Source organism: Andrographis paniculata, unplaced genomic scaffold (genome assembly GCF_009805555.1).
Source record: "Andrographis paniculata isolate CXL003 unplaced genomic scaffold, ASM980555v1 Contig11END, whole genome shotgun sequence".
Classification (NCBI taxonomy): Eukaryota; Viridiplantae; Streptophyta; class Magnoliopsida; order Lamiales; family Acanthaceae; genus Andrographis; species Andrographis paniculata.
Genome location: NW_026137391.1, coordinates 2,024,407 through 2,051,657, shown reverse-complemented (window position 1 = coordinate 2,051,657; position 27,251 = coordinate 2,024,407). Strand labels below are relative to the sequence as shown.

The following is a 27,251-nucleotide window of genomic DNA, read 5'->3' as shown; positions in this document are numbered from 1 at the left end:
AATATTTATTTTTTAAGTTTGATGCTTAAATAGCTTTCGAGTAACCGGAGGGAAGGAGTATGTTTTTAATTATACAAAAATAAAATAAAATACATTGAAAAACTAAATTGGGCCTTTGATTTTTTATTTTCTTATTGAATACTGGGCTTCTCTCTTAGAAACATATTGGGCCGAAGCCGAAGCCTCGGTAGGATGTCCAATTCCAATTCCACTTTGTTGCCGGCGGGGCAGGGACAGGGACAGGAGGAGCAGGAGCAGGATCCGTAGGCCTGCAATTCGTCTCTGCGCTTACAAGAGTCCGCAGCACCTGGCGACCCCACCCCAGTCTTCCCGCAGGAACACATTCGCCAGTTTTTCTCTCTAACGCTTCCCGCATTTCCGATCATTCCTCAATTTCACTTTCGTTCGTTCGAATCAATGGGATGAGGTTTTTCTTCGAAGCCGATCATTCAGTTTTTGATGAAATCTTAAACTGTGAAATTCGTGCAATCTAAGCTTTGACATTTCACCATGTTCGAAGCACATGTGAGTTTTCCGTCACACCTATATTTTTATTTTATTTTATATTGGTTGTCGCTGTTTCTTGGAGCCGTGAAGTTATCGCCTCTCTTATTGCTTTGAGTATTTTGCAAAGGATGTATGTTTTAATTTTGGATGCGTTTATATGAAAATTAACTGGAAGAATATCACGGTTCAAGGGTTCAAAGTGAATTAGGGCTATGAGTTGCTGAATAATTTGCTGGTTTTTTGTGATTGCTTGGGAATATCAATCTTCTATGGAAGGAATCTACCAAACTACGAGAGAATTCTTGTGAAAAATACCCTTTTTTACCTTAAAAAATGAAGGAACTGCTTGTTGTTTTGATAAATGCTGGACCTTCCTGCCTGATAACCTCCATCTTTAAACTTTAAATTTTCGTCTCATTTTGTATATGGAATTATTGGTACTCAAATTCTTTATTGCCAATGAAAATGGTTGCTTTGACTTCTTGAGTGTTAGTAATTTATTAATTAAAGGGTTGCCTTGGGTGTTGGTTGGGGGGAGGGGGGAGGGAGGTTTCACTGTTATCATTCCTAATGGGACATTTATCCACCCTTATGCTCAAATGGGTAAACTGGTCATTCCCGTGGGGCTGACTAGGTGTTTTTGTTGTGTTAAAAGGTCAGTGTTTACTAAAACATATTTCTTTCTTAATCTGTTGATACTGAGTTTTGGTCGCATGGATGATAGTGACACGAATGCAATATTGTTCATTTTGTTGGCTAAGCATGCATCTTTTGACAAACCTTAATAAAACTTATAGATAACATCTTACCAACTGATTTTCTATTTTCTGTAGGTTTTGCATTTGCTTCGAAAATATCTAGGTGAGTATGTCCATGGGCTGTCCGCTGAAGCCTTGAGAATCAGTGTGTGGAAAGGTATGTGATGGCATTTCTCTGATGTTTACCTCATTATTCCTGAAAATCAGCTTGTTTCTGATTTTTGTTGTTGGGTCCCCAGTAGTTGTACTAGCTTATTTATTGTGGGTAAAGTGCTGTGCCGTTCAAGGAGTAATTTTCAAGTGATGGCACTACCATTTTACCGTGCTTAAAATGCTTCCTTTCCATCAGTCGGAAAGGAGTTTATCTTTTTTACATTTTGTTATAATAATTGCTTTGAATTGGCATCTGTACATGGATTGCGGTAGTGTTACTTATTATCATTCTTTTTATTGCCTTAAAATAAAAGATAGGATACATTGTTTTATAATCAAGAAGAGGGAGTTTTTAGGGCTTTATATTTTAGTGGATGGCATGATGTAAGACTGCTCAGATAGTTCTTTTTATTTGGAAAGTAAAACATTTATATTATAAGAAACCGTAGTAGAGGATACAATAAAAAGATAGAGAGAAACATATAGCCAAACATGAAATCTGACATATAAGTGACAAAATGGTTGTGTCAGCATCCATGGAAAATCTGTTGATAACCCGCTCCATCTTCTCCAGTGGAAAAAAGTAGAAGTGGGATATATTTTTTTTGTGAGCTTCTATCAATCAGCAAATGATATACGTTACAATGAATGAGCTGATATAATGTTCAAATAAACAATTGTTTATTTCCCTATGAATCATATGTTTGTAACAATAGGGACAGAAATTTTCTCAATTCTAATTGATTAGGCGTATTGTGTTGGTTCTTTTGAGTAATATATCTGGAAATGCCTGTTAATACCTTCTTAACACCATTTCGGATGAAGGAACATTTGGAACATTTCGTTTCTGAGCAGAAGGGCCATTTTTTCTTTCTCAAAATATGGACAAATGGGAGTTTAACCCCGAAAGAAGCACTTCATGAAGCCTCTCGGAATTTAATTGATTTATTTAGTTCCTTTATGAAAAGGAAGAAGAGAACTTTCAAACTTGATCTTGAATACCCAAGAAGATGATTATATCACCTTTCACTTTATAATGGGTGTTTTTACATCAAAATTCAATTGATGGAGTCAGAACTTTACTAGACACGTAAAGAAAGGTGCAGGGATCAGTAGATCTCTATGTGTCCTTAGACTTGTTATTGGCATTGATAGACAAAACAGAAGGAAGCTGTTAGTTATAAAGAGAAGCGAGCAAATGTGATGTAATTTGACATCCATTTTACAGGTGCATAGATGACATTCCAATGAACCATTTACATGGGTATGGGGAAGTATGATATTTAGTTTAAAGGGTTAGGAAATCTTCATATTTGAGTTTGTCCCTATTAGTTCGATATAAAATATTTGGAGAATTGTTTACAGAGAAATTAAAGAAGTCTCCGTTTGTATTCTATGTTTGGTGCTTTGTATTTGACTGCGGAAAAATGGTCCTTGGAACACTATTATCTTATGATAATTGAAAATGCTACTTTAACATAACTATTGATGATCTTATCTCTATGCTTTAAATTTGTTGCCTGCTACTATTGTGGAGTTTTGTTCGTCTTTTATTCATTTGATGAATTGAAATATTTAAGGCTAATCTTTTTTAAGACTTACTGGCTTTAGCACCTCAATGTATGTCTACTAATGTTTAGGAATATTCCTGCTTTTTCCAGGGGATGTGGTTCTCAAAGACTTGAAGTTGAAAGCCGAGGCATTGAATGCATTGAAGCTTCCTGTTATTGTTAAAGCTGGTTTCCTTGGTAGTATAACCTTAAAGGTAAACCATTTGCTTTTTGGTTGCTTCCTAGATTTCTCGTTCATGAATAATTCCAAAGATATTGTGACCTTGATATGTGTGAGTTGAGTGAAATATGTGTGCCCATGACTTCTTGATGTCTTCTTTTTGGTCTCTTTCACCTTCAATATTATTTAAAATTCCATATTGTTTACAATTTTGTTGACACACGTTTATCAAGGCAAATGTTATGTCTATTTAACCAAATCTATAAATAGATGAGCTATATGTAAAATTGTAAATATGTGGCAATTAAACCTTCTTATATTCTGTTTCCCATTTCTCCATTTCTGCCTTCATATTATTCTACTATACTACTCACAAATTTTGCAATATTTTCCAGCTCCCTTCTAGGAAAAATGTTGGCTTTGTTTACCTATGTTTTCAACTTTGTTTTTTTCACTATTCATAAAATATTCTCTCTAAAGAGTTTTTACTTACTTAAAATCTATAGTTGTGTTCTTTTAGGGTGTGTTGTTTGTGGGTTTTAGTTTTTGGGTTTGGATTTTTTAATAGTACAAAGTTGAATTTGAATAAATTTTGATGTGATATGAATAGAGGTTGATGTGATGTATTGAATATAAAATAAATTTATAGTATAATATAAAAAAGGAAAAGTAATTGTTTGATTTGATATTTTTGAAGGAAAAAAAGGAATTCGAATAGTAAAACTCACAAAAGAACACAACCTTAAGGTTTAGAAATTTCTTGAGTTTTTGTTGTTGGTTATTGTCAACTGTAATAATGTTATTTAAAATATTTATTTTTGTTATTCAAAAAATTTTTTACACAGACAATAATATGTTAAAAATATTTATTTTTGTTATTTTTTAAAATATTTTATGAAACAAAATAATATACTTTTATTGAAAATGGTTCATAGTGTTGTGTGTAAGTGAACAAACACTATCTTTCATTTAAAATATTATATATATAAAATATTTAGCCGAGTTTCCCCAAATTTTACTATTTGGACTCTGCGTTTCCCCAAAAAAATACATTTTTTTTCTCTCACAAAATATCCCATCAAACATTATTTTCATACCAAATCCAAACCAATTTTTTTTCAAACTCATCAAAAGAAACACACCCATAATATCAAACGTCTATTTATGTTACATCAAATACCTAGTCTATTCAACTTTTTATCATTCATAAACCAACCCAAAACATCATAACACTTCCAAAATATATCTGAATGCACCTATAATGATAAAGATCATATATGAGAGCTAAAAAGTTGAACATTCTTTTGCGATTTGGTGGTTTCTTCACGAACTATTGAATATTGAATATTATTGTTTTCTATAATGGATGCATAAATGATTTGTGTGTTTGTTTATTTCTGTTCATTAGGTACCATGGAAAAGTCTTGGAAAGGAACCAGTTATTGTTCTAATTGACCAAGTCTTTATTCTTGCCAATCCTGCACTTGGTGGAACTTTTTTAAAGGTATTCATTTCTAGCAATCCATGCGTTTTGAAAAATTTATAGAAATTATCTATACTCCTTCCCCGTGAAACTCTAAATATTTTCCCTCCTAATGCAATTTCTGTTTTTCCCCCATTAGGAAGAAGACCAGGAAAAACTTTTCGAGGCCAAACTACAACAAATTGATGTGAGTAGTTTCTTTCTTTTCTTTTTTTTTTTTTTTTTTTTTTTTTAATGTTAATTTCTTATACATGAAGTATGTAAAGTGTAAATAAATATCAAAGTGATATATCGTCTGCAGTTCTACTGGTTTAAATCTTTAGCTGATGCTAATGTAGTATTTGTGTGAGAGGAGGTTCCATGTTCAAATTTCATTTCTAGTGAAAAGTCTTTCAACAGCCTAATCGTGAGGAGTTGCATTGAAGAAAATAAAACTTTATTCAATATAAATGAAGCATGTCTCTGTCAACTTAGACCCTTTGGCAAATAAGTCGCTCAATATTACAGTTTGTTCAGATTGTTCTGCCAGCCATTTATAATGGTGGTTTGTATGTATGGCTTTATAAAGAGGGCACCTGTGCATGTGTGGGTTGGGGAGTGTTGGGATACTAGAAGTTAAAAAAATGATACACTTCAATGCCAGTTCAATTTTTCAGGTAAGGTAATAATTTAGCAAAGCTGATTTTTATTTTGGAAAGAAAGGGATATATTATAAATAGAGGAAGATAGCGAGGTACCATCTAAGGGTGTGTTTGTTTGGAGGATTGGATTTGATTTTCACTATTCTATCTCATTTTTTCCCCCCAAAATATCTAATCAATTATCTATTTTTTATTTTTATATTATACTAAAAATAAATTTTACATTCAAAACATCATATCAACACCTATTTATATCACATCATACAACTATTCAAATTCAAAATTTTTACTATTCAAATCCCAACTTAAAATTCATACCCCAAACAAACACACCCTAACTGTCAAGGAAAGATTTGGTGTCTAGCATAGAACTTGATTGGATGACTCCTAGGAGACTAGAAAGAAAATGAATAAATAAAATGCTTGGTTTGACTGGGACTCAACCATACTTAGAGTGTTTTGTGTTTACATTATTGTATTCTCTTATTGTTTCTTTGTCTCCTTGTTACCCCTTAATGTATTTGTTCATTATGCAGGAAGCCGAATCAGCAACCCTTGAAGCAATATCAAGATCAAAGCCTGGAAATGTATTAGTAATGCCTTCTGCTAGTACTCCATCTATTTAGCAAATTTCTAGTTCATAAGGAACCTTATGTGTTTGTCTTATTTCCAAATTATCTTTTTCTTTTGCTGGACAGACTAGATTATCATAACATGCTTCTGAAACAACTGTTCTTGTTGTGTTTTATCCTCTTTAACTGTCAGATATAATTTTTCTATCTAGAAGTACCATAGCTATAATTTCTAAAGCTTTTTATTTAGACTCTGCAAGGTTCTTTTTGTTGTACTCTTCCCAATTTTTTTTTTCTTTCAGCTCTTTTCAATATTGCCTTTTGGATGGGTTAGCACTTGGAGTCAGTCTTCGTAGAGTGTAATTTTCTTTTTTTTTTCCTTAGTGGAGTGTTGATAGGTTGAGAATGTTCCATTGATAACATGAGAATATAGAAAAAATGTAATTATTTAGTTGTCATACACAATTTCTTCTACTATTTTGGTTTCCATGGTTGACCTGTCATGTGTTTGATAATACTAAATCATACTCACTTGTCTTCTAAATCTCTGAGAGTTGTTAATGCATGTAAGAAGAAATATCTCATGGTATTAGGAAATATATTGAGCTGGAAAGCTGTGCTCTTCTTCCTGTTGATCTCTTTGAAATCTGCATTTGGTCTAAAGTAGTAGTTTGGGAGTATTAAGCTGTTCATTTATTTATAGGCTTCTAGTGGTTCACCTATTATTTTGTAATGAGTTTGTAATGATTTGCAGCCCCCTGCTGGAAATTCTTGGCTAGGCTCAGTAATTGCTACAATAATTGGAAACCTTAAGATTTCCATCACCAATGTTCACATTCGCTATGAAGATTCTGTGAGGTTGGAGTTTGTTTGGGTGTCAACGGAATTACTTCCTATGAATATGATTAATTCTTGTGCCTGAATCTGTATGTTAATGTTTGGGGGTTCATTGGATTTTGTTTTCTGTGCAACTTTGTGATGTTCTGTACAGCAATCCTGGACACCCATTTTCTTGTGGATTTACGCTTGCCAAACTTGCTGCTGTCACCATGGATGAACAGGGCAATGAAACCTTTGACACAAGTGGTGCTTTGGATAAATTGCGCAAGGTAATGATCGTACATGTAATGGTAGCTTTTTTGTGTAGTCTTTATAAGTTTGATCTTTCTTGAAAAATATCAAGTTTTCTGAATGGGAAGAAAAGGTGATCTAGATAAATTAATTTGGGACTTAGAAGGTGATTCTGAATGCAATGATGTCATACTGAGATTTCCAATGCATTTCTTTGTCTCCACATGCATGTGACAACATTTATTGTTGTATTCAAATCCACTGTTCAAGAGTATTCTTGTGCAAAATCTATATTGAGTCTTTGTGCCTTTAGATGTCTTGATTCGCAAGCATTTTTGCCTTCTTTTGTGTTCTGGTGTAGTCGCTACAACTTGAAAGACTTGCTATGTATCATGATTGTGATCGTGATCCCTGGAAATTGGACAAGAGATGGGAGGATCTTAGCCCTCGGGAATGGATTGAGGTACATTCTCTTTTTGCTTTGCTCTCATTTCCTCATAATATTTCTTGTTCTGTATGTTTCAACCTGGTGCTACCTCTCAAACATTCTCTTTAATGTTTAATTGTTACTGTGATCCCTATATATTGTTAGATTTTTGAAGATGGCATTAATGAATCTTCCAAAGATACCACTTCAATGTCTCCATGGTCTCAAGGTCGAAACTACATAGTGTCTCCCATCAATGGAGTCCTTAAATATCATCGTCTTGGAAATGTGGAACGTAATGATACTAGTGTTCCTTTTGAGAAGGCTTCTCTTGTTATCACCAATGTGTCTTTGACAATTACTGAGGTATGAACCTTAATATATATCATCAATATGTGCTAGAGTTATTTTTTTTTTTATCTTATGCACTTGATTTGGGAAGTTAATATATATTCTAATATATGGGTTACAAAGGAAATTAAAATTGGGAGAGGCAAAACTTGCAAGTATCTCTTAATTAAGATAGTCTTTCTAAACTTTTAATTTGTTGCTTTTACTTTTCAAGCTAATATTCCTTGATGGCATCTACCTCAATTCATGTAAGATGTTCTGGTATTGGATTTTTTCCATTTCTGCTTATCAGTTTATTTTGATATTCTTGGGCTTTTGTCATTGAATGAACATTATCTTTCTCCGTATTACTGCAAGGTGCCTGTCATGCAGTAAGAATGTTAATATTAGTATATTACAATAGTATTTTAGATGACTTAAATAACAGCTCTGTCAGTTTCAAAAGGGTATGCATTTATAAGATCTGCTTCTCTTTTCAGGCTCAGTATCATGACTGGATTAAACTTATGGAGGTCATATCCATTTATAGAATTCATGTTGAGGTTTGCCATTTAAGACCAAGGGTGCCAGTTTCAGAGGGTGCTGCCTTATGGTGGCGTTATGCTGCCCAGGCTGGGCTGCAACAGAAGATGTGGTAATATTGGTTTAGAAATGCCGAGTAAATATGAATGCCACTATGTAAAGCTCACGTACATGTTCGTAACATTAAAGAGGAACACTTTTGCGGACACAACCTTGTAAACCCAGGCAAAGAAATTGAAATGTTTCTTTAACTGTACGGGAAATCCTACTAGCACAAATATGATTTGTTCCATGAGCATGTAAATAAAGTAGATGCGTATACACATGCAAGGGTTCTTATGAGTTTCTGATCCTATATATAAGAAGTTAGTCAACAGTTAATTCTATATCCACATGACTAAATGCATGATTTATAGTATGCCTGTTAATTTGATGGAAAATGCCTTGTTGAAAAGCTTATTGTCTGTTTGGTTGGAACATAATGATTAGAATCCAGTTTTGAGTCTCAAATATCTATGGTTAGAATGATCTAAATGGAACTATTGAAGTTTTTTGAACACCTAGATATCATCTTGCAGCTGTATATGGGGATTCTTGTTTTTCCATTTTCAATTTTTCCTAAACTAATTTGCTTCTTATCTATATCCTGACAGTTATCGCTTTTCTTGGGAGCAAATCCAGCGTCTATGTCATCTTCGTAGACGATACGTGCAACTATATGCTGATTCATTACAACAATTAAATGTAGATAATTCTGAACTAAGATCCATTGAAAAAGATCTTGATCCTAAAGTTATTTTGTTATGGAGGTATGTACCCGTAACTTTCTGAAGTTTTGCCACGCAAATGATGTGTATATATATATATTGGTAGAGAAAAACTTCCCGTGTAGTAGTATCTGCTTACATGTGGCACTGCCTATGTATCCTTTTCTTATGGACATTGGATAGTATGAGTAATGATCTGTGTACATAAGCGTATTCTCTGGATTGAGATGGTTAGTTTTGTTAGAGCTTGTAAATGTGGTTCACTTGATTGGCTTTGGTGGTTATTCTCCTGTTTCTAACTAATGACATATACGCATCTTTCCTATTCTGCTTTAGGTTTCTTGCCCATGCCAAGGTTGAATCAGTAAAATCTAAGGAGGCATCTGAACAGAGTATGCATAGAAGAAGCAGCTGGTTTTCCTTAAAATGGTCTGTATAAGGATTTTTTTTAAAAATCCTTTAAACTAGAGGCTGCATTACTTGTTTCACTTATTTTTTATTGAATCTGTTGGCATTTAAGCTGATTTGTTCTTTCTATGTGCAAGTATTTACCACCTTCAGCTTGCAATTCATTACCTCAAGCATAAGAAATATATTAGCTAAAACATTATATACTTGATATTACATTTGCATTTTAAATTGATCTGTTTTATTCTTGTAGTTCTTATTAATAGATGTTTCTTCTGCTGCATTCTTGTCAAGCAGGCGGAACGCTACAGAAGATGACTCTTCAGTCAACACTAAGCATGTTTCTCAGTCAGTAGAAGAGAGATTGACTAAAGAAGAATGGGAAGCAGTCAATAAGCTTCTAAGTTTCCAACCAGAAGAGGATTTGTCTCTTAGTGGGAAGGATATACAGAATATGATACACTATATGATCATCGTTTCCATTAGTAAAGCGGCTGCCAGGATTGTCAATATTGATAACACTGAGATTGTTTGTGGTAGATTTGAAAATCTAAATATATCTACCAAGTTTAAACATCGGAGCACTCAATGTGATGTAGCATTGCAATATTATGGATTGACTTCTCCCGAAGGATCTCTTGCCCAGGTTTGCTGTCATTTAGTCTTGTATTCCAATATGAAACATGTGGGTGCTGTATAAATTGTGAATTACTGTCTGGGTGTGAGAAGTTTAGTAAAACCTTAAAACAACAGCTTGTTTGGTTTTGTTTTGATTCCCATCTTCAATCATGATGTTTTCTAGACACAAAATACAAATGTTTATTTAAACAGATGATCTGATGTGATTTGCATTAAGTATAGAATTATATAGGCTTGCAGGAAAATTAAAAACATTTATTGTGTTTGATCTTAATACATTATCTGATTTAACTATAGGTATGGTGTATGATGAATTGTATTACACATGTTAATATTTAAATGACAATAGATATATATTGCCAATTTAGATATTTTGCTAGTGTACTGTAAATATTTCTTGCATAAGTTAATTCTATCTTTTGTTTCCTTCATTGACTTTTTGGATTGTGGTTGGCCTTTATCATTCTTCTTGGATATATGAGTTACTTTATGACTTTGGCCATAGAGTTTCTCCAATGAGCAAAAGGTGAATGCTTTGCAAGCTAGTTTTGTGTATGCTCCTGCTGGAGAAAGTGTGGATTGGAGGCTTGCTGCGACAATTTCTCCTTGTCATGTCACGGTAATATGCTAAAGATATTGTAACATTTTATTACTACATTGTTTGTGAAGTTCCAATTTCTCCTTGGATCAAAATGTTGTGATTATTACGTGATTTTTCTTTGGGATAAATTTTTTATCTTTCCATCACAAAATTGAAAAGAATGAAGGTTGGATATTTTAAGTTGTTATTTAATGCATCAATCTATGTATTACATGTGGTATAGATGATGTGGTTCTACATGGTTTTCACAATAATGGCATCATAGCTATGCTGAGTAATAGTACTGATTTTAGACACCAATTCTCCCTATTTATGGTGTTCAACTTAGCGGGTCTCTTATAAAACAATCATTCCAACACACATGAAGCCTGTGTTAAAAGTAATTTGATTCAAATGATGTGTGCTTCTCCTATGTAGGCTAGCCTAGCAGGTGAAATAATATTTCTTTAGTAGGTTGCTGTGGTATTCAAACTTGATTATTCTATTGTCTAGCATCATTGTCTTTGATAGCTAAAACTATTTACCAAGATTTATATCATTATATATCGAGCTACTTTAACAAGGAGATTGTACAAGCAATGCATTTTCTCTTGCTGAACTGTTGGTGATGGATAAATATCCTAAATAAATGTTTCTCATTGTTAGCTCTTTCTTTTCAACATAGCATTTTTGCCCTTCGAAGCTATTCTCGCACTGTTCTCTTGAAATGTTGATTATTATACTACAAAAAAAAAATAAAAATTTTAATGTGTGTGCACCTACGAAGTTTGACGTGACCGCAAACGAAGACCCATTTTTTTCCTAAAGAATCTAGTGAAGGAAATCTGTCATGTTTGTAAAAAAATATTGTCCTGTATTCTCACCTAGTCTGGATTGTTTTCTGATGGTCTTGTTCCATCCCTCCTTCTAAATGAACACCACAGGTGCTTGTGCAAAGTTATGATCGCTTCATACAATTTGTGAAGAGGAGCAGTGCCTTTAGTCCTACTATTGCGTTGGAAACTGCAACTGCCTTGCAGGTAATAAGTTTAATAATTCATGAAATTTTAAGAAGCCTATTCCTCTTTTTATCTATTTTTTTAGATATCATTTCATGATTGCTGGTTGAAACTTACCTTTGGGGAATCTATTTGATTGGCAGCACAAAATTGAAGAAGTAACACGGAAGGCTCAGGAGCAATTCCAAATGGTCTTAGAGAAGCAGAGCAGGTATCCTTCTCTCTCTATTATCTGGGAAAATTGCTTTACATGCTACTCTATCTCCATTCTGTTGATGTTTCCTTGAATAGCATGTATTTATGATTATAATATCAGTGGGCATTTCATGTTTTACCATTGCAGTATGAAGTTCAATGATTTGAAGTCTGGACTTCAGGCACATTTTTTGTTGCAGTTTATTCAGACTGTTGGCTTTGTTTGATTTGATGAGAATAATTGATTTACGACATAAAACAAAAATGGCTTGTTTTTCTATTTTTTTTTTTTATAGTTTTATCTTTGATCTTTTGTTATCGATATCAGAATATCCTTATCGAATATTCTCTATGGTATAGTGAATGTTAGGGTTGTGGCTTAAGTTTTAGACATTATGTGTTTTGAAATGAAACTTTTGTGAGTATATGTTGCATTTTGTTTCAAAGCATTTAGGCTTTACAAAATTGGAGAGCAGAATCCACGGACAGGTTAGATGTGCAAAGAATAATAGCGTCTTACATGTTGATGGTTCTAGAAACTTTATTAAGTCTAGCTGCAATGATTGTTATGTGCTTTAGTGCTTCTATATTCAACTACTTTAGGACTGACCGCTGTTATACTTATATTGTCTATGTATCTTCTTTTCCGTTGGTCATTATGTTAGTTTGATTCCTTGAAAGCAATCTTATAAATCAATATAGAACTCATTACAGCAGTGTTGACATCAAACAATATGTTGAATATAGAGAGCTAATATGCAAATTGTGAATTTGTTTGTGTTTTGGAGAGAAAAGACGTTTTATTTATATTAGAATTATGGAATATGTAGAAGTTTATTGTATTTCCTCAAGAAAAATTAAGTTACATTACACAATATATGTAGTTTAAAATGGGCCTAAACTAATCATAAATAATAGGCCTAATCTAACACTCTGAAGTTGAAGCATACAAACCATATGATCCAAGCTTGTTACATATGAACTCGGATCTAGGATCTCTAAGAGCCTTTGTCAATATGTCTGCAGGACGCACATTTGGTGTTTATACGTCCAAATACCACTTTTTCACTGATGAAGTGACAATTTATTTCAATTTGTTGCCTGGTTATAACACCACAACTTTATCTTTGCAATCCCACGGAACTTAAGTTCACAAAGTAATTGTTTAACCCAGAGAAAATCACATAGAGCTAAGGCCATTGCACGGTATTCAACTTCAACACTAGAACAGACGAGACCTTGCCCAAGCAACATTTGACTATCCAACAATTTCAGAGTGACTATGTTTTTATAGAGTAAGCCTTTCCGGAGATCCTTCAATAATATATCGAAAAATGCGTATAAGTGCCTTTGAATAAGAGTCAGAGAGACCGAAGAATCATATTAGCCACACTTACCACAAATAATCTATTTGGTCGGAAGAAGTGAGATGATTGAGCTTCCCAACTTGCCTTTTATATCGTCCAACATCAGTCAAGGGTACCTTTTGTCTAGGAATCAATTTCGTATTTGGATCCATAAGAGAATTCACCGCCTTTCATTCAATCATGCATGTTTCTTCCAACGTATCAAGAACATGCTTTCCTTGAGATATGATAACACCATCCTTTGATTATGCAATCTCAATTCCAAAGAAACACTGTAGTGGTCCTAACTCCTTAGAATGAAAATTATTGTGCGACTCTTCAACCGTGTGATCCCATCCATATCATCCCTATGATGAAAATATCATCAACATAGATAACTAGATAAATGCATTGTCCTTCTAGAGTATGTTTATAAAGTAGAGTATGATTAGACGAACATTGTGTCATTCCAAATTCTTGAATAACAAGATGGAAATATCCAAACCAGGCTCCTAGAGATTTTTTTAAGCCATAGACTGAGCTATGAAGGCGACAAATGAGATCGGAGTCCCCTTGAGCACAAAACCAAGTAGTTGCTAGATATACACCTTCTCTTGAAGCTCACAATGCAAAAGATATTATTTTTATGTTTAGTTGATGAAGAGGCCAACTACGCATAGCCTCTACAGAGAGAAAAAGGTTAACATAAGATATCTTGGCAATGGAAGAAAAAGTTTTTGTATAGTCATACACTTGAGCAAAGCCTTTTGCGATAAGCGGAGCTTTGAGACGATCAATGCAAGCATTAGGGTAAACCTTGACTGCATAAACTTATCAACAAGGTACAACTGTTTTTCCTGGTGGCAACTAAACCATCTCCCAAGTATTGTAGCATTCAAAGCACATTTCGTCCACCATGACTTAACACCACCCTACATGACATAAAGCCTCACGTCAAGAGTGGGGAACAAAGATGGAACCTACTGTTAAACTTGCTGGGGGCAAAGAGAATGCTTGAAAGATCTAGAGAGATGTTAAATACTTCTTAGCAAATTGAATTATCTAATTGTCACAGATATTTCGTTTGCCACAAGCCATTGGGACACCGAATCGGAATTGTTCACTACCTTTAAAGATCTCCATACAAGGTCCTTACTCCTTAATATCATGATCATGGTCACTCTGTGGTCCTGCAGAAATTTTGGCAATTATTCGTATCTTGGGAGCATTTGTTGGATGACCAATTGGCACCTTTTCCAAAAATCTATGTTGATTGTGACTCCACAAATGCCTTGGGTTGGATTTAAGGAACTTCAGCCCCATGAAGGTTAAATTTTATGATATGCAAACTTTTGGGTTTCATCTCAAAGTGCCCCCTTGTTATTTCATTATGTGATTAGAAGTGCGAACTATCTGGTGGACCAGTTTGTAAAAGAGGGGCTCGGGGAAGATCAGACTTCCTTGCTTGGGTTTAGGTTCACTATCAATGATATCTAATCTCTACTAGCTTGAGTCTAGTTCTCCTTTCTCTAAGTTATCCCATGTTTCTCAAAGGAGAAGAAAAGGAAATTGTATTTTGAAGTATCAATGCATGGGAATACAACTCATTATCTTTCAATTCAATTCATTTTCTACATACACTTTTACGGTGTTAAGATCTTGGATTGGCACATGGACCTACTATATGAATGTTTAGGTTTGTCAATAATTTTACATATTAAAAAATGCAAGTTTGTTTGTTTAACAAAATGCGTTGTTTTTTTCATTTTTATTATTTATTTTCTAAATATCTAAGTAAGATGGCTGTTTACCTAGACTAATGTTCATAGTAAACACAGATGCTGGTGTAATGAAACTTATAATTTAACAATAAACTAATCGAAGAATAACAACTTCTACAGTTCTACTAAGGGTGTGTTTGTTTGGGGGATTGGATTTTAAATCCACTATTCATCCCATTTCCCTCCCCCCCAAAAACATCAAATCAAACACGTATTTTTTATTTTTTATATTATACGAAAAATCAATTTTACATCCAAAACATCACATCAACACCTATTTATATCACATCATACAACTATTCAAATTCAAAATTTTTCCTATTCAAATTCCAACTCAAAATCCAAACCCTCAAACAAACACACCCTAAATATATTATAAAATTACCACAGGTTGCAACTTGCAAATCTATTATGTGCAATAAATGAAAGATGTGAAAAATGTTTATAAAGAATAAAGTACAATATACAACATGGTCTTAACTGTATATAAATGTCTAACAAATAGAAGAGAAGGCAATAGGGCCTAGCAAGCTAATTCATTTTCCCCTTTCATTTATTTAATAATTCATATGACTAAGAAAAGAATAAATAAAGAAGTTTTAAGAATATCATATTGAATACAATTGTAAGTATATAAACAAAGACATGCAATCAGATCGTAATCTATATCTGTTATTATATATAATGATTTCTTTCAAAAAATAAAAATAAAATGAAGACAAATGAATATATATAAACAAGCATAAAGAGCATTATATTAGCATGTTCATAGTCATTATATAATATACATATTTTGGTTTAATAATGAACAATAGTATTTTTTTTATACTCATTTGATTGCTTCATAAAAGCAACATTACAAATGGTTCGTGCATTGACTTCCCTAATCTTGCAATTTTCATGGATTTTAATAGAGAGCCAATATTAGGGTGTGTGCTTATATTGTTATTCTGAGCATAACTATGCCTGAAGAAGACCTGAACATTTGTTCATAATATTATCAGATTTGCTCTTGACATTGATCTTGATGCTCCAAAAGTTAGAGTTCCCTTAAGATCTTCCACATCCAGTGAAAATGAGAGCCATCTTCTATTAGATTTTGGGCATTTCACCCTACAAACAAAGGTATTTAATTTGTATTCATCTCTGGATTTGCTTGTATCTCACAGAAGATATGGTTAACCATTTTGTGTAAATTATAGGAGGATGGTCAACTGCATGATAATGGTCACAGTCTATACTCACGTTTCCATATATCTGGAAGGGATATCACTGCGTTCTTTACAGCTTGTGTTTCTAAAGAGCAATTTTTCAATTGGCAATCTCAACCTCCCATTTCTTGTTCCGAAGATGCGGACAAATACTATTCTTTGATTGATCCTTGTGGAATGTCTGTGATTGTTGATCAGGTATATTATATCAAGCAATATTTTATTAAGTTTCTATGATTTGTAATTGGTGTTGATATGTACTGTTTTGACCGCTAAGATTAAGGTACCACATCCGTACCATCCTGCAACAAGTGTATCAGTTGAAATCCCACGCCTTGGGATACACTTCTCTCCTGAAAGATATTCCAAGCTTAATGAATTGTTGAATATACTCTATGGTGCAATGCCTAATGATGATCAGCACACTGTAGAAAACATCCAAACTGGTATTATACCATGGAATCCCCCTGATCTGGCAACTGAGGCCCGAATTATAGTATGGAAGGTATGTTGATATCTTGATACCATGTACCATACAGATTAGTTATTTATCTATTTATGTGACTTATTAGTTATTTATTGCTTTGAATCGGTTTGAATAATTTTTGTGCAGGGGATTGGTTATTCAGTTGCTGCACTGCAACCTTGTTTTCTTGCTTTATCTGGATTATACCTTTATGTTTTGGAATCTGAAACATCACAAAGCTATCAACGATGCACGAGGTCTTGCCTCCTCCATGTTCTATTTGTATTATGATGATATTTTTTTGGAATGCTGGTTGAACAACTGTCTGTCTGAAATTTAATTTAATGCTTTGACCTTTGAAAGTAATTTAGTAATCTGTTTTTTTCTCATTTTAACTTCTGGAACTGCAGCATGGCTGGGAAGCAAGTATTCCATGTTCCTCCCTCCAATGTTGGTGGTTCTCCTTTTTGCGTTGCTATTAGCATTAGAGGCATGGATATCCAAAAGGTAGGTGATGTTTTTGGTGTTATGTCAATAACAGGATTACTCTAGCTAGTTTATTCAGTATACATCCTATAATATTGAATTGAAAATGGTCTTAGATTGAGAATTTCGCTGTTATTTTATTTTTATTCTTTTAATGTTTATTTATTTCTTGAAGAGAGGGTATGTAGAGTAGTACATTGGACAAGAGTTAGAGCCTATTAGCAAAACAAGCATAAGCTAGAGATGTAAATAAGGAGAACACTGAATAGCAAAGTAAAAACCTATGGAAAAAATGAAAGCTTCTTGCCACCATGAGCACCGTGCTTGGCGAAAAAGTCCAGAGGTCATTGCACTTTTAGTAGTGTATTGGAGAGAGACTTAAGGCACTAAGAGATGGATTCAAGTGCCACAACCAATTTCTGTCAAAATTAAGTTTCCACGGGGCAAAGGCCTTTCATCTACGTCATTTTTTAAGTCACACTCAATTTTGGGGAGTGACCCTAGTTTGCCCAATCAATAAGCACTCTGTAAAAGATTGTGAAATTATCATTAGAAAATTTACATAGCACAATATATATATATATATAGTTTAAAATAGGCCTAAACTAACCATAAATAAAGGGCCTAATCTAACACTCCATCTCAAGCTAGGTGTATAAATCATACAATCCAAGTGTATTACTTATGAACTCGGATTTAGAACCTCTAAGAGTCTTTGTCGAATGTTTGCAAGCTAATCAATTGAGGAAGTATAGGTGTGTTTGGTTACTGGTTATATTTCTATTGATACTATGCTCCCAATATTTTTTCCCCTAAACCCTAATCTAACACTCCATCTCAAGCTAGGTGTATAAATCATACAATCCAAGTGTATTACTTATGAACTCGGATTTAGAACCTCTAAGAGTCTTTGTCGAATGTTTGCAAGCTAATCAATTGAGGAAGTATAGGTGTGTTTGGTTACTGGTTATATTTCTATTGATACTATGCTCCCAATATTTCCCCAAATATTATATCATATGCTATCCACTTAAAATTTTCTATTTCTATCACTCTCTTCAATAAACAAATATTCTATCTATACACATTCAAAGATTTTTATTTTTATAAAATTAATTTATGTTAATCATAAATAAATTTTATTTATATTATATAAAATTTTAATGATATCTATATTGTATATTGAAATATAGTTTTTAAAATATTTATATATATTTTAAAATTCTTTTAATCACATATATGTTATATCTAAACCAAATATTAACTAAATAAATCACTTCTAGTCCAACTTCCTTCTTAAAACTGAATCGGTAACCAAACACACCCTATATTTGGTATCTATATATATCCATATAACACTTTTTCTATTACAGTGACAATTTTATTCAATATGCTTTGTTTGTTCGTGAAAGACTGGGCTTGATGCAATGTATAGTGTTGTGTAGTTATTACGCCACAACTTCATCTTCGTCATCTTACAAAACTTGCGTTCAGAAAGTAATTGTTTAACCTAGAGGAGTTCACATATAACTAAGGCCATAGCAAGATGCTCAGCTTCAACATTAGAATGCACAACCACATCTTGCTTCTTATTTTCACATAATATCAAATTGCCTATCAATGTGAGACCTGCTCACTCAGTATTGGAATTTTCAACAATTTCAAAGTTATCATGATTTATATACTGTAAGCATTTTTCGGAGGTGATAGTGAGTGATAGATACAATAACACAATTTGCTCAGAAGAAGAACTAATCTCCTCTAACCAGTTGTAGCCGCCTTACACTAATTATTTTGGATAATCTCCTCTAATCCTAATTACTATTTATTTATATCAACTCATTAATCTAATTATAAATAAGATTAAGGACTAATTTGCAATGACATAATAAAAATACCAAATAATTGATCTTGACTAACATAATAAGTAATACTACGTTAATGAAACGATTAGACCAAAGTTTTCTTTTCTGCATCGGCTATAGACTCGCAGCGGTACCAGGGCCGTTGTTTCCGGTGCTTGCACTTGCGGTTGTTTCATATCAACTCTATTCCTCTCCAAAAAAGCCTTGCAGTCCCCGACTACTCTTTTTACTGGATGGTCCCCGACAAGGCTTTTTCAGAGGGGAATAAAGTTAATATGGAACAACTGCAAGTGCAAGCACCAACTACAATGGCCCCGATACCACTGCATGTCTATACCCGACGCAGAAAATGACACTTTGGTCTAATCGTTGTATTACCGTAGTATTAGTTATTATGTTAGTAAAATGGTCAATTATTTGGTATTTTTTTATGTTCTCCTTGCAAATTAGTCATTAATCTTATTTATAATTAGATTTATAAGTTATATAAATAAATGGTAATTAGAGTTAGAGGGGATTATTCAAAATAATTAGTGTAAAGCTTCTACGGCTAGGCAAAGGAGATTAGTTCTTCTTCAGAGTAATAAATTAGTTCTTAATTCTATCAAATTGGTTCGACCTGCGGGATCGGTTTGAGATGTCGATTACAAAGGATGCAAAAATTGTGAAAATAGAGAATACATTGGGTGTGGTCTGTGAGGAGCAGCGAGACATTCGACAAAAACTGGAAGCACTGAATGTATCCTTTGCATCACAACAAGAAGCAATACAAAAGCAGACCGGAAATCCTTTCCGTTGTACCATATTAGTGATATACTTGAGCTTCCTAACTAGCCTTCTATATCGTTCAATATCAATCAAGGGCTCCACTTGTTCAAGAAGCAACTTTATATTTGGATCCGTAATAGAATCCACAACCTTACATTCAGTCGTTTCTTCCAACATGAGGATCATACTTTCTTTGATATAGGATTACACTATTTTATTATGCAATCTCAATTCTTAAGAATACTGTAGTGGTCTCAATCCTGTGGCATCCGTATCATCCCAAATGATGAAATATCATCAGCATAGACTACCAAGTAAATTCACCCTATTTCTAGGGTATGCTTATAGAATGTTTATGATCAAGACAAACATTGTGTTATCCCAAAATCCTGATTATCAAGATAGAAATGTCTAAACCATTCTCGTGGAGATTGTTTTAATCCATAAAGTGAGCAATGAAGGCGAAAAATGAGACTGGACACTCCCCCCCAGCAACAAAGCCAAGCAGTTGCCCCATATGCAACTCCTTTAAGTTCACCATGTAATGAGGCATTTTTTTTGTAACGTAGTAGCCGCCGTAAATATGAAAAAGACGAACAAAAGACATCTTGCCAACGGGAAAGAAAGCGTCCCTCTACTCCTCCATATATACTTGAATAAAGCCCTTCTTGACAAGCCGAACTTTGAGATGATCAATGCGACCGTTAGGGCCCATCGATAAGTTATGAGTGTCTTTTTCAGCAGCAACAGAACCAACTCCTAAGTACCATGCAAAGTAGATATTTCTTCTACCATAGTCTAACACCACCCTAAATGGCTCAAAGTCTCATGCCAAGAGAGGAGAAGGAAAGAGATAATGGTGGTAGCTAAGAAAAAGGTAAACAAGATTAGGGTTATGAGTTGACCGAGTACCTCGACGCAAGGTAATAAGTGATGGTCAAGCTGTAGCTAGGGAAAAAATGGAACCAAAATTGAGTCATCAATAGGTCTATATGATAGGAAGGTAGGTATATTTTGATGATGCCATGTATATCTTGAATGGAAGCCATAGGTATTGATGATGGAAACGATGAAGAACGTGACAACTAAAAGAATATGATTCTTGAACTAATGTAATATTGACGAGTGAAAATAGAATAACACCAATAATCTTTTCGAATAGGAGAGTATCCAAGGGAAATATATTTGATTGATTGAGTAGGTAATTTGTCCAAACCAAGAGAATGATCATGAACAAAACACATAGACAGATACGGAAGAAATATTAAGTCACATTAGGCTAAAACCAGGTAATGGGAATGTTATGACCTACGGAGAAGACAAAAGGATAAGGCGATTAATGAATAACCCCTTGAGAAGACACAAAATCACTATCGCTCCTCAAAACCTTAATAGACAGTCGAGAGTCTCGGTGGTGGCGTGCAACGGTAGGAGGTGGTCTTCTCACTATGGTTGGAGGCACAGGTGGACTAGAAATTGGATTATGGTGTTGGCTGGGTGAAAAACTGACTAACATTAGCACGAGAGTGAAACTAGGGTTTTTTTTAACCCAAACTAGGGTTTCTAGGGCCTAGCGATTGCGGTGCTAAACCGTAAGAGGTTAACCCTAGGGTTTGATATCATGTAGAAGTTTATTGTATCATCACTAGAAAATTAAGTTACATAAAACAATATATACATAAATACATATATATATTTGAAAATGGGCTAAATCATAAATAACAGCCTAATCTAACAACTTTGCATTGTTTGGGTTGGCAAAGTTAGTGTATTTGGAGGGAATAAAGATAGCATGACGAAGATGATGGCAAATAACTTCTCCAATGCATGTTCTTGATCTCCACAAGTTATTTGAGTTCTTGATGTCCATGAGTTTGGTTTGTTCCTTTTGTTTTGATTGGTTAAGTGTAATAATTAATTCTTTTTTAACATAATCTTTCTCTAAACTTGGGATTTTTTTGGTGAGAATTATTATTTCTTCAAGGCATTGTGTTTTGTCACTGCAATTTCTGTGTTACTTTCTGCTGTAACTTATTTTGCAGTTAATACTCTTTCTTCTTCTTTTACTTCTATAAAAAGGTTCTGGAGTCTTTCAGTACGCTGATAGTGGAATTCAGGAATCAGGAGGAAAAAACAATTTGGTTTAGAGAACTTGTTAAAAGGACGTACCGTGCTTCTGTAAGATATGAAATCATTGCCTTGTTCTGTGTCTTTCAAGTATATATGTATAATCATTTTTTTTAATATACATATACATATATACATATGGATAAAGGCTCCTCCTTCAGTTGATATGCTCGATGAATTAAGAGATGATCCAATTGAGTTTACGGAGTCTCATGCCCGTAATGCGCGCGCAGCTGATCTTGTTGTCAATGGAACAGTTGTAGAAACTAAACTGTCGTTGTATGGAAAGGTTGGATTATTTTTTATATCTTGATTACCTCCACTTCCAACTACTGTCATTTCCAAATGCTAGTTATGATGTACATGCACTCCGTTAAGAATCATGTTCCTGATTCCTTTTTTGTTATTGTAAGTTGATTGTTTTTGAAGATCCTTATTGAGGCATAAGCATGTTTGACCCAGTTACATTTTTTACCTACCTAAGAATCATTCTCTTCTATATGTTCTTTTCATTCTTTTCCGTTATTTATTTACTTTTTCCCTAAGAGTTTAAAAACCCTATTATACTGACATTCATTGAGTACATGGGAAGTTCAAAAGAGACAGCATAAAACAGCAAATGCTGGAAGAATCTCTAATTTCACATTCTGAGCTTCTGATAGATCATCTTTCCTTTTCCTTTTGATTTGCAGCTTAGGGATGATGAGCATGTGGAGACGCATGAGAAGGTGATCATTGAAGTTCTTGCTGGTGGAGGGAAGGTCAGTAAATGATTTTGCTTCTTTCATCCTGAAAATGCCATCCCTGATTTCTTTGAATCTTGAAGATTAATCTTCTTACAAAGCTTATTTCTTAGTAGTTTACTAAAATTTGTGTTCTATCTTGTGATATGTGAGAGCTCCTTGGGTGACTTGCAAAGTGTAGCATCAAATGGAGAGGACTTCATTGCTTGGCTATGAGACTCCTCAACTCGAAACGTTTATCTATTTTAATTTAATCCAACTCAAATGCTTTGGTCTTTTGGGTGTTTTTTAGCTTCTGGTTTTCATTTTTTACTTTCTAAAAGTATGCAGCTACAATTTTGTTTTCTCTCTAGTAATAAATTGCTTACTTTCCAAAAGGTATAAGAATGTTAGTTCATTTGTGATTAATTACTGTGATGTGAGTGCATCAATTTTGCTTATTATTTATGAGGCCAATAAGATTTCTGGTCTATGTTGTCTCATTTTAATTGGCATGCAACATATCTTTGGTTGTTTGACTTTGAGAAATGTGGATCAATTTATTTGTAGATTAGCGTTAACTTGTGTTCAGGAGCTTTTGATTTTAAGATTCAGTAACCTAGGGTTTGTTTGGTTGTGGTTTGAAATTGATTTGATATTAGGTATTGATTTTATTTTTTGTTTAAATAATATTTTGATGTGATGTTTTGTGAGAAGAAATAGTGAATTTTTATTGGGAACCGTCCAGGCTAAATAGTGTGTTTTTTATTTGAAATAAAAAACAAACACGCCCTTAGTGAAGAATTTATGAGATGTACTATTGATTTTGTTATGCAACTGCTTCTGTCTGGTGTCTTTGTGAGCAAGTACAATTTCTAGTTTTATTTATTTTTCTGTTCTATGTTGTTACATTTCAATTTTCGTAATTTTCTCTATTCAAACTCTTTTACAATGTTGAGGTCTTCTTCCTGTGCAGACAATTTTCATGCATTTCTTGGTATTTCCTGTAGGTTCATGTCTGGAAGTGTACAAATGATTTAACTGTAAAAGTGAAGCTGAATTCTTTGAAAATACGGGATGATCTACAGGGTTCCTTTTCTACGTATTCCCAGTATTTAGCTTGTTCTGTTGCCCCTGATAGGAATTCACACAGTTCAATGGATTATTTAGAACCTGAAAATGAACACTTCACTATGACACTTGAGGAGGATGATATCTTCAGAGATGCTTTGCCAGATTTCACCAGTTTGCATGACTCTTCTGAAACTGCTCTCCTTGACAAGGATCTATCAAAGGGAAAAATTACACTCCCTGACATTTTTTATGAGGCTATGAGCTCTGATGATTCTGATTTTGTGTCTGTTACATTCATGACAAGGAACCCTAGTTCCCCTGATTACAATGGTATAGATACACAGGTAATCCTTTGAGGGAGCTTTAAAAGAAAACTAATTTGACATTTGATATTACATCTGCATATGTTGTGTGCTTGAATAATGTTTTAAAATTTTCAGATGAGTATTCGAATGTCAAAGCTGGAATTCTTTTTCAACAGAACCACTCTTGTTGCTTTGATCAACTTTGGTGTTGATATAAGCTCCAAGGGGAACGGGGCTTCTGGTACAAACATTGAAAACTGTAATGAGGAGCCTTTGGGAAACAAAAATAAAAGAGAAGAGCATGGACATTCATCATCGATTAAAGGACTGCTAGGTCAGGGAAAAGTCCGGGTTGTTTTTTATTTAAACATGAATGTTGATAGTGTCACAATCTTTCTCAATAAGGAGGATGACTCTCAACTTGCTATGTTTGTGCAAGAAAGCTTTCTTTTGGATATTAAGGTACTAGAATATTCTGTCATATTTGATTAGGTAACCTACCTTTACTATATAGTTTCCTCTGCTTAATAGCTGACCATCATGAGAAATTTTGCTTTATTAGGTTCATCCAAGTTCAACTTCTATAGAGGGAACTTTAGGAAACTTAAGGTTGTGTGATTTATCGCTTGGGTTGGATAACTGTTGGCGTTGGCTTTGTGATCTACGAAACCAAGGAGCTGAATCGCTCATACAGGTACCTAAATACATGTATTGAATTGCCATTTGCTCTTATTTCGTACTAATTTGACCGCCTCTTGGACTATTTCCAGTTTGCATTCAATTCCTACAACGTTGAAGACGATGATTATGAAGGATATGACTATAGTTTGAGTGGTCGGCTGTCTGCTGTTCGCATTGTTTTTCTTTATCGGTTTGTTCAGGAGGTAACTTCCTGCTCTAATATTTTCTCTGTGATTACACAATACATCTCGTTCTAGTTTGACATAACTTCTCATATTCCACCAAGTTTTTTCTATGTAATCTTGGAATGTGAAAGCTTGATTAGGCATAAAGATCAATTTATCAAAAGCTTTTGAAATGGTGTGGTTATCAATGCTATTCTCTGTCTCTTCTCTCTCTTAAAGAGAAAGGATTCAATATATCATGATGACTATGAAGAGTACAGTGGAAAGAAAATAGAATCTCTTAGCAGACAAGTGTAGACTAGAAAATGCATTTATTGCAAGCTTTGTATAGCAGAAATAACTAGCTCGAAAGAAAGCTCTTCACCAACCCGAGCACCATGCTTAGGATATTGTCCCCTTGGTGAAGAAGCTTAATACCCCAATCAACATACCCTATCAAATATTGTCCTTCATTAGAAAATGTTGGGAAACTCCCCTAGCTTATAAGGGTGAAGGGCTAGACTCCTTAGTACCAATTGGTTTTAAGTTAGAACTCCAATTCCTTCTTGATATAGGTATCAAAACCATGGTGTCTGTATTGGGTATTGATTTTGGTTAGGATTTCGAGATGATATAGGAAACTCCCCTAGCTTATAAAAGGTGAAGGCTATTCCAATTAATACTAATTAGTTTTAAGTTGGAACTCTGATCCCTTTTTAACCCCCCCACATAAGTGGCTATGGATACCACAAGTAAGGTTGCTTGACTCTAGAGTCCAACGATAAGATCACTAGGTAAATGTGCCTTCTGACGCTAATTCCAAAATCCTTTCATTCTGATTTGAAGAGAAGTTTGATGATATTAGCTCTTTAAAATCTCCAAGAGTTCCTTTCCCTGGTGAAGAAGCTTGATATGCCAATCAACATGCCCTTGCTCCCTTGCCTATAACTTTGAATAAAACCTATTTTCGAATTGGCAACAGCATAAATATGGCTAAAAGCAATCATCATGCTGAAATCTTGTTTTGCTACCATTTCCGATCCAACAACGAAGGGCGTGTTTGGTTAGCACTGCACCCTTTTTTTATATTGTGCAGTAATGTTTTCCCAAAAATCCCGCCTAAGCGTGGCGTGAGAATCTCAATGCAGTCGCCGAGGATGCTTCAACCATTCCATATCAGTTCACCATCTTGTCATCTGTCATGCTCTGCACTCTGTTTTTTATATTAACCAATTTTTTTTTAAAAAGAAAATTTATTTCCATAATACCAAACAAAATTAAAAATAATCTATAAAAGACATTATATTATATTATTATACTTAAATTTATTTATTATTTTTTATTCAAAACATCACTTAATCAATATATTAAAATTTAATTAACTAACTATCAATCAATATATCATTATTGTAATAACCAACTTACAACCAAACACCAATTCAAACTTCTCAATTCAAACTCAATCAAAAAATCCAACCCAACTCAAATTCCAATTTACAATCAAATGCGCACTCCAAGGTTTACCTCTAAAGAACAAGGCCAGAATCTGCAGATGGAAGCCTGCGCACCAAAAAAGATCCATCATGTTGAGAATCAATGGCCGACTGACTGATTGTAAGATAAGGCGAAAAAAATTAGTTTTATGAGTTTGAGCATATATCCTTTACATGCCATGATATTGAGCTTGAGCAAATGCAAGTTGGCTTTAGGGACCTTAATTTAAATCCTTACTCATATTAATAAGATTTCTTCTTTGTTGGAGATCCATTGAGCACAATATATAAAACAAAAATAGTAGGTGCCATAAGTGATTCTTCAAGAGTTCCTATACCCTTGAGAAAAGGCAGTTCATTGTCAATTTCATGACTATTTAGACTTAGTTATGCTGCTTACATGTACTGAAGGTTTATAATATCTTCTTTTTGACTTATTTCTTCCAAGGCTGTTACTAATTACCATACTGCTTTTTAGAAGAAAAAAACACTTATTATCAATAATACGGAAATTTCATAGAGAAAATAACCATGGGATTGGCATATCTGATCTTTTCCATTCTGGGAAGAGGATCATGATTAAATATGTTGAAAGATGATGCAGGGGCATCTAGAGATTTGTCGAATCTGGAGCTATCCCAAAAATTGTTGGTTATGCTGTCATGCTGTTGAGTTGAAGATGTGAATTTCATGATAATTTTATACTTAGAAAGCAAGTGGGATATTTATGGACAGGAATTTTGATCTACACCAATCCTCAATCAAAAGATGCAAAAAGTACAGTACTGTAGGGCATAATATGCTATGAATTGTAACAAACTGTTGATCCTTTAGAGTTAGTGACAGTGATAGGCCAATGTTGGATTGAAAAAAGCATGCTTTGAACATTTGAAAGGTTTGCTCTTTAATCAAAATACAATGTGATGCAAATAATTGTG

General features: G+C 34.0%; 1 protein-coding gene across 2 annotated transcripts in view; it reads left to right on the top strand.

Annotated features, from left to right (window-relative positions):
* Positions 1 to 227: 227 nt before the first annotated feature.
* LOC127251100 (uncharacterized) overlaps positions 228 to 27,251 on the top strand; it is a 51,475-nt gene continuing 24,451 nt past the window's right edge. Inside the window, exons 1-29 of one of the 2 annotated variants that reach the window (XM_051274690.1) lie at positions 228 to 525; positions 1,341 to 1,422; positions 3,080 to 3,183; positions 4,558 to 4,653; positions 4,772 to 4,819; positions 5,810 to 5,860; positions 6,600 to 6,703; positions 6,837 to 6,954; positions 7,278 to 7,379; positions 7,509 to 7,709; positions 8,174 to 8,328; positions 8,870 to 9,025; positions 9,320 to 9,412; positions 9,689 to 10,037; positions 10,536 to 10,649; positions 11,555 to 11,650; positions 11,773 to 11,840; positions 15,956 to 16,076; positions 16,154 to 16,360; positions 16,440 to 16,667; positions 16,776 to 16,885; positions 17,039 to 17,135; positions 21,827 to 21,925; positions 22,023 to 22,163; positions 22,567 to 22,635; positions 23,607 to 24,014; positions 24,111 to 24,437; positions 24,538 to 24,669; positions 24,746 to 24,859. In XM_051274690.1, coding sequence (XP_051130647.1) covers positions 511 to 525; positions 1,341 to 1,422; positions 3,080 to 3,183; positions 4,558 to 4,653; positions 4,772 to 4,819; positions 5,810 to 5,860; positions 6,600 to 6,703; positions 6,837 to 6,954; positions 7,278 to 7,379; positions 7,509 to 7,709; positions 8,174 to 8,328; positions 8,870 to 9,025; positions 9,320 to 9,412; positions 9,689 to 10,037; positions 10,536 to 10,649; positions 11,555 to 11,650; positions 11,773 to 11,840; positions 15,956 to 16,076; positions 16,154 to 16,360; positions 16,440 to 16,667; positions 16,776 to 16,885; positions 17,039 to 17,135; positions 21,827 to 21,925; positions 22,023 to 22,163; positions 22,567 to 22,635; positions 23,607 to 24,014; positions 24,111 to 24,437; positions 24,538 to 24,669; positions 24,746 to 24,859 — 4,005 coding nt within the window. In that variant the 5' untranslated portion in view covers positions 228 to 510. Of the gene's footprint in view, positions 526 to 1,340; positions 1,423 to 3,079; positions 3,184 to 4,557; positions 4,654 to 4,771; positions 4,820 to 5,809; positions 5,867 to 6,599; positions 6,704 to 6,836; positions 6,955 to 7,277; positions 7,380 to 7,508; positions 7,710 to 8,173; positions 8,329 to 8,869; positions 9,026 to 9,319; positions 9,413 to 9,688; positions 10,038 to 10,535; positions 10,650 to 11,554; positions 11,651 to 11,772; positions 11,841 to 15,955; positions 16,077 to 16,153; positions 16,361 to 16,439; positions 16,668 to 16,775; positions 16,886 to 17,038; positions 17,136 to 21,826; positions 21,926 to 22,022; positions 22,164 to 22,566; positions 22,636 to 23,606; positions 24,015 to 24,110; positions 24,438 to 24,537; positions 24,670 to 24,745; positions 24,860 to 27,251 lie in introns of both variants that reach the window. The other variant, XM_051274681.1, reaches the window with a different exon arrangement.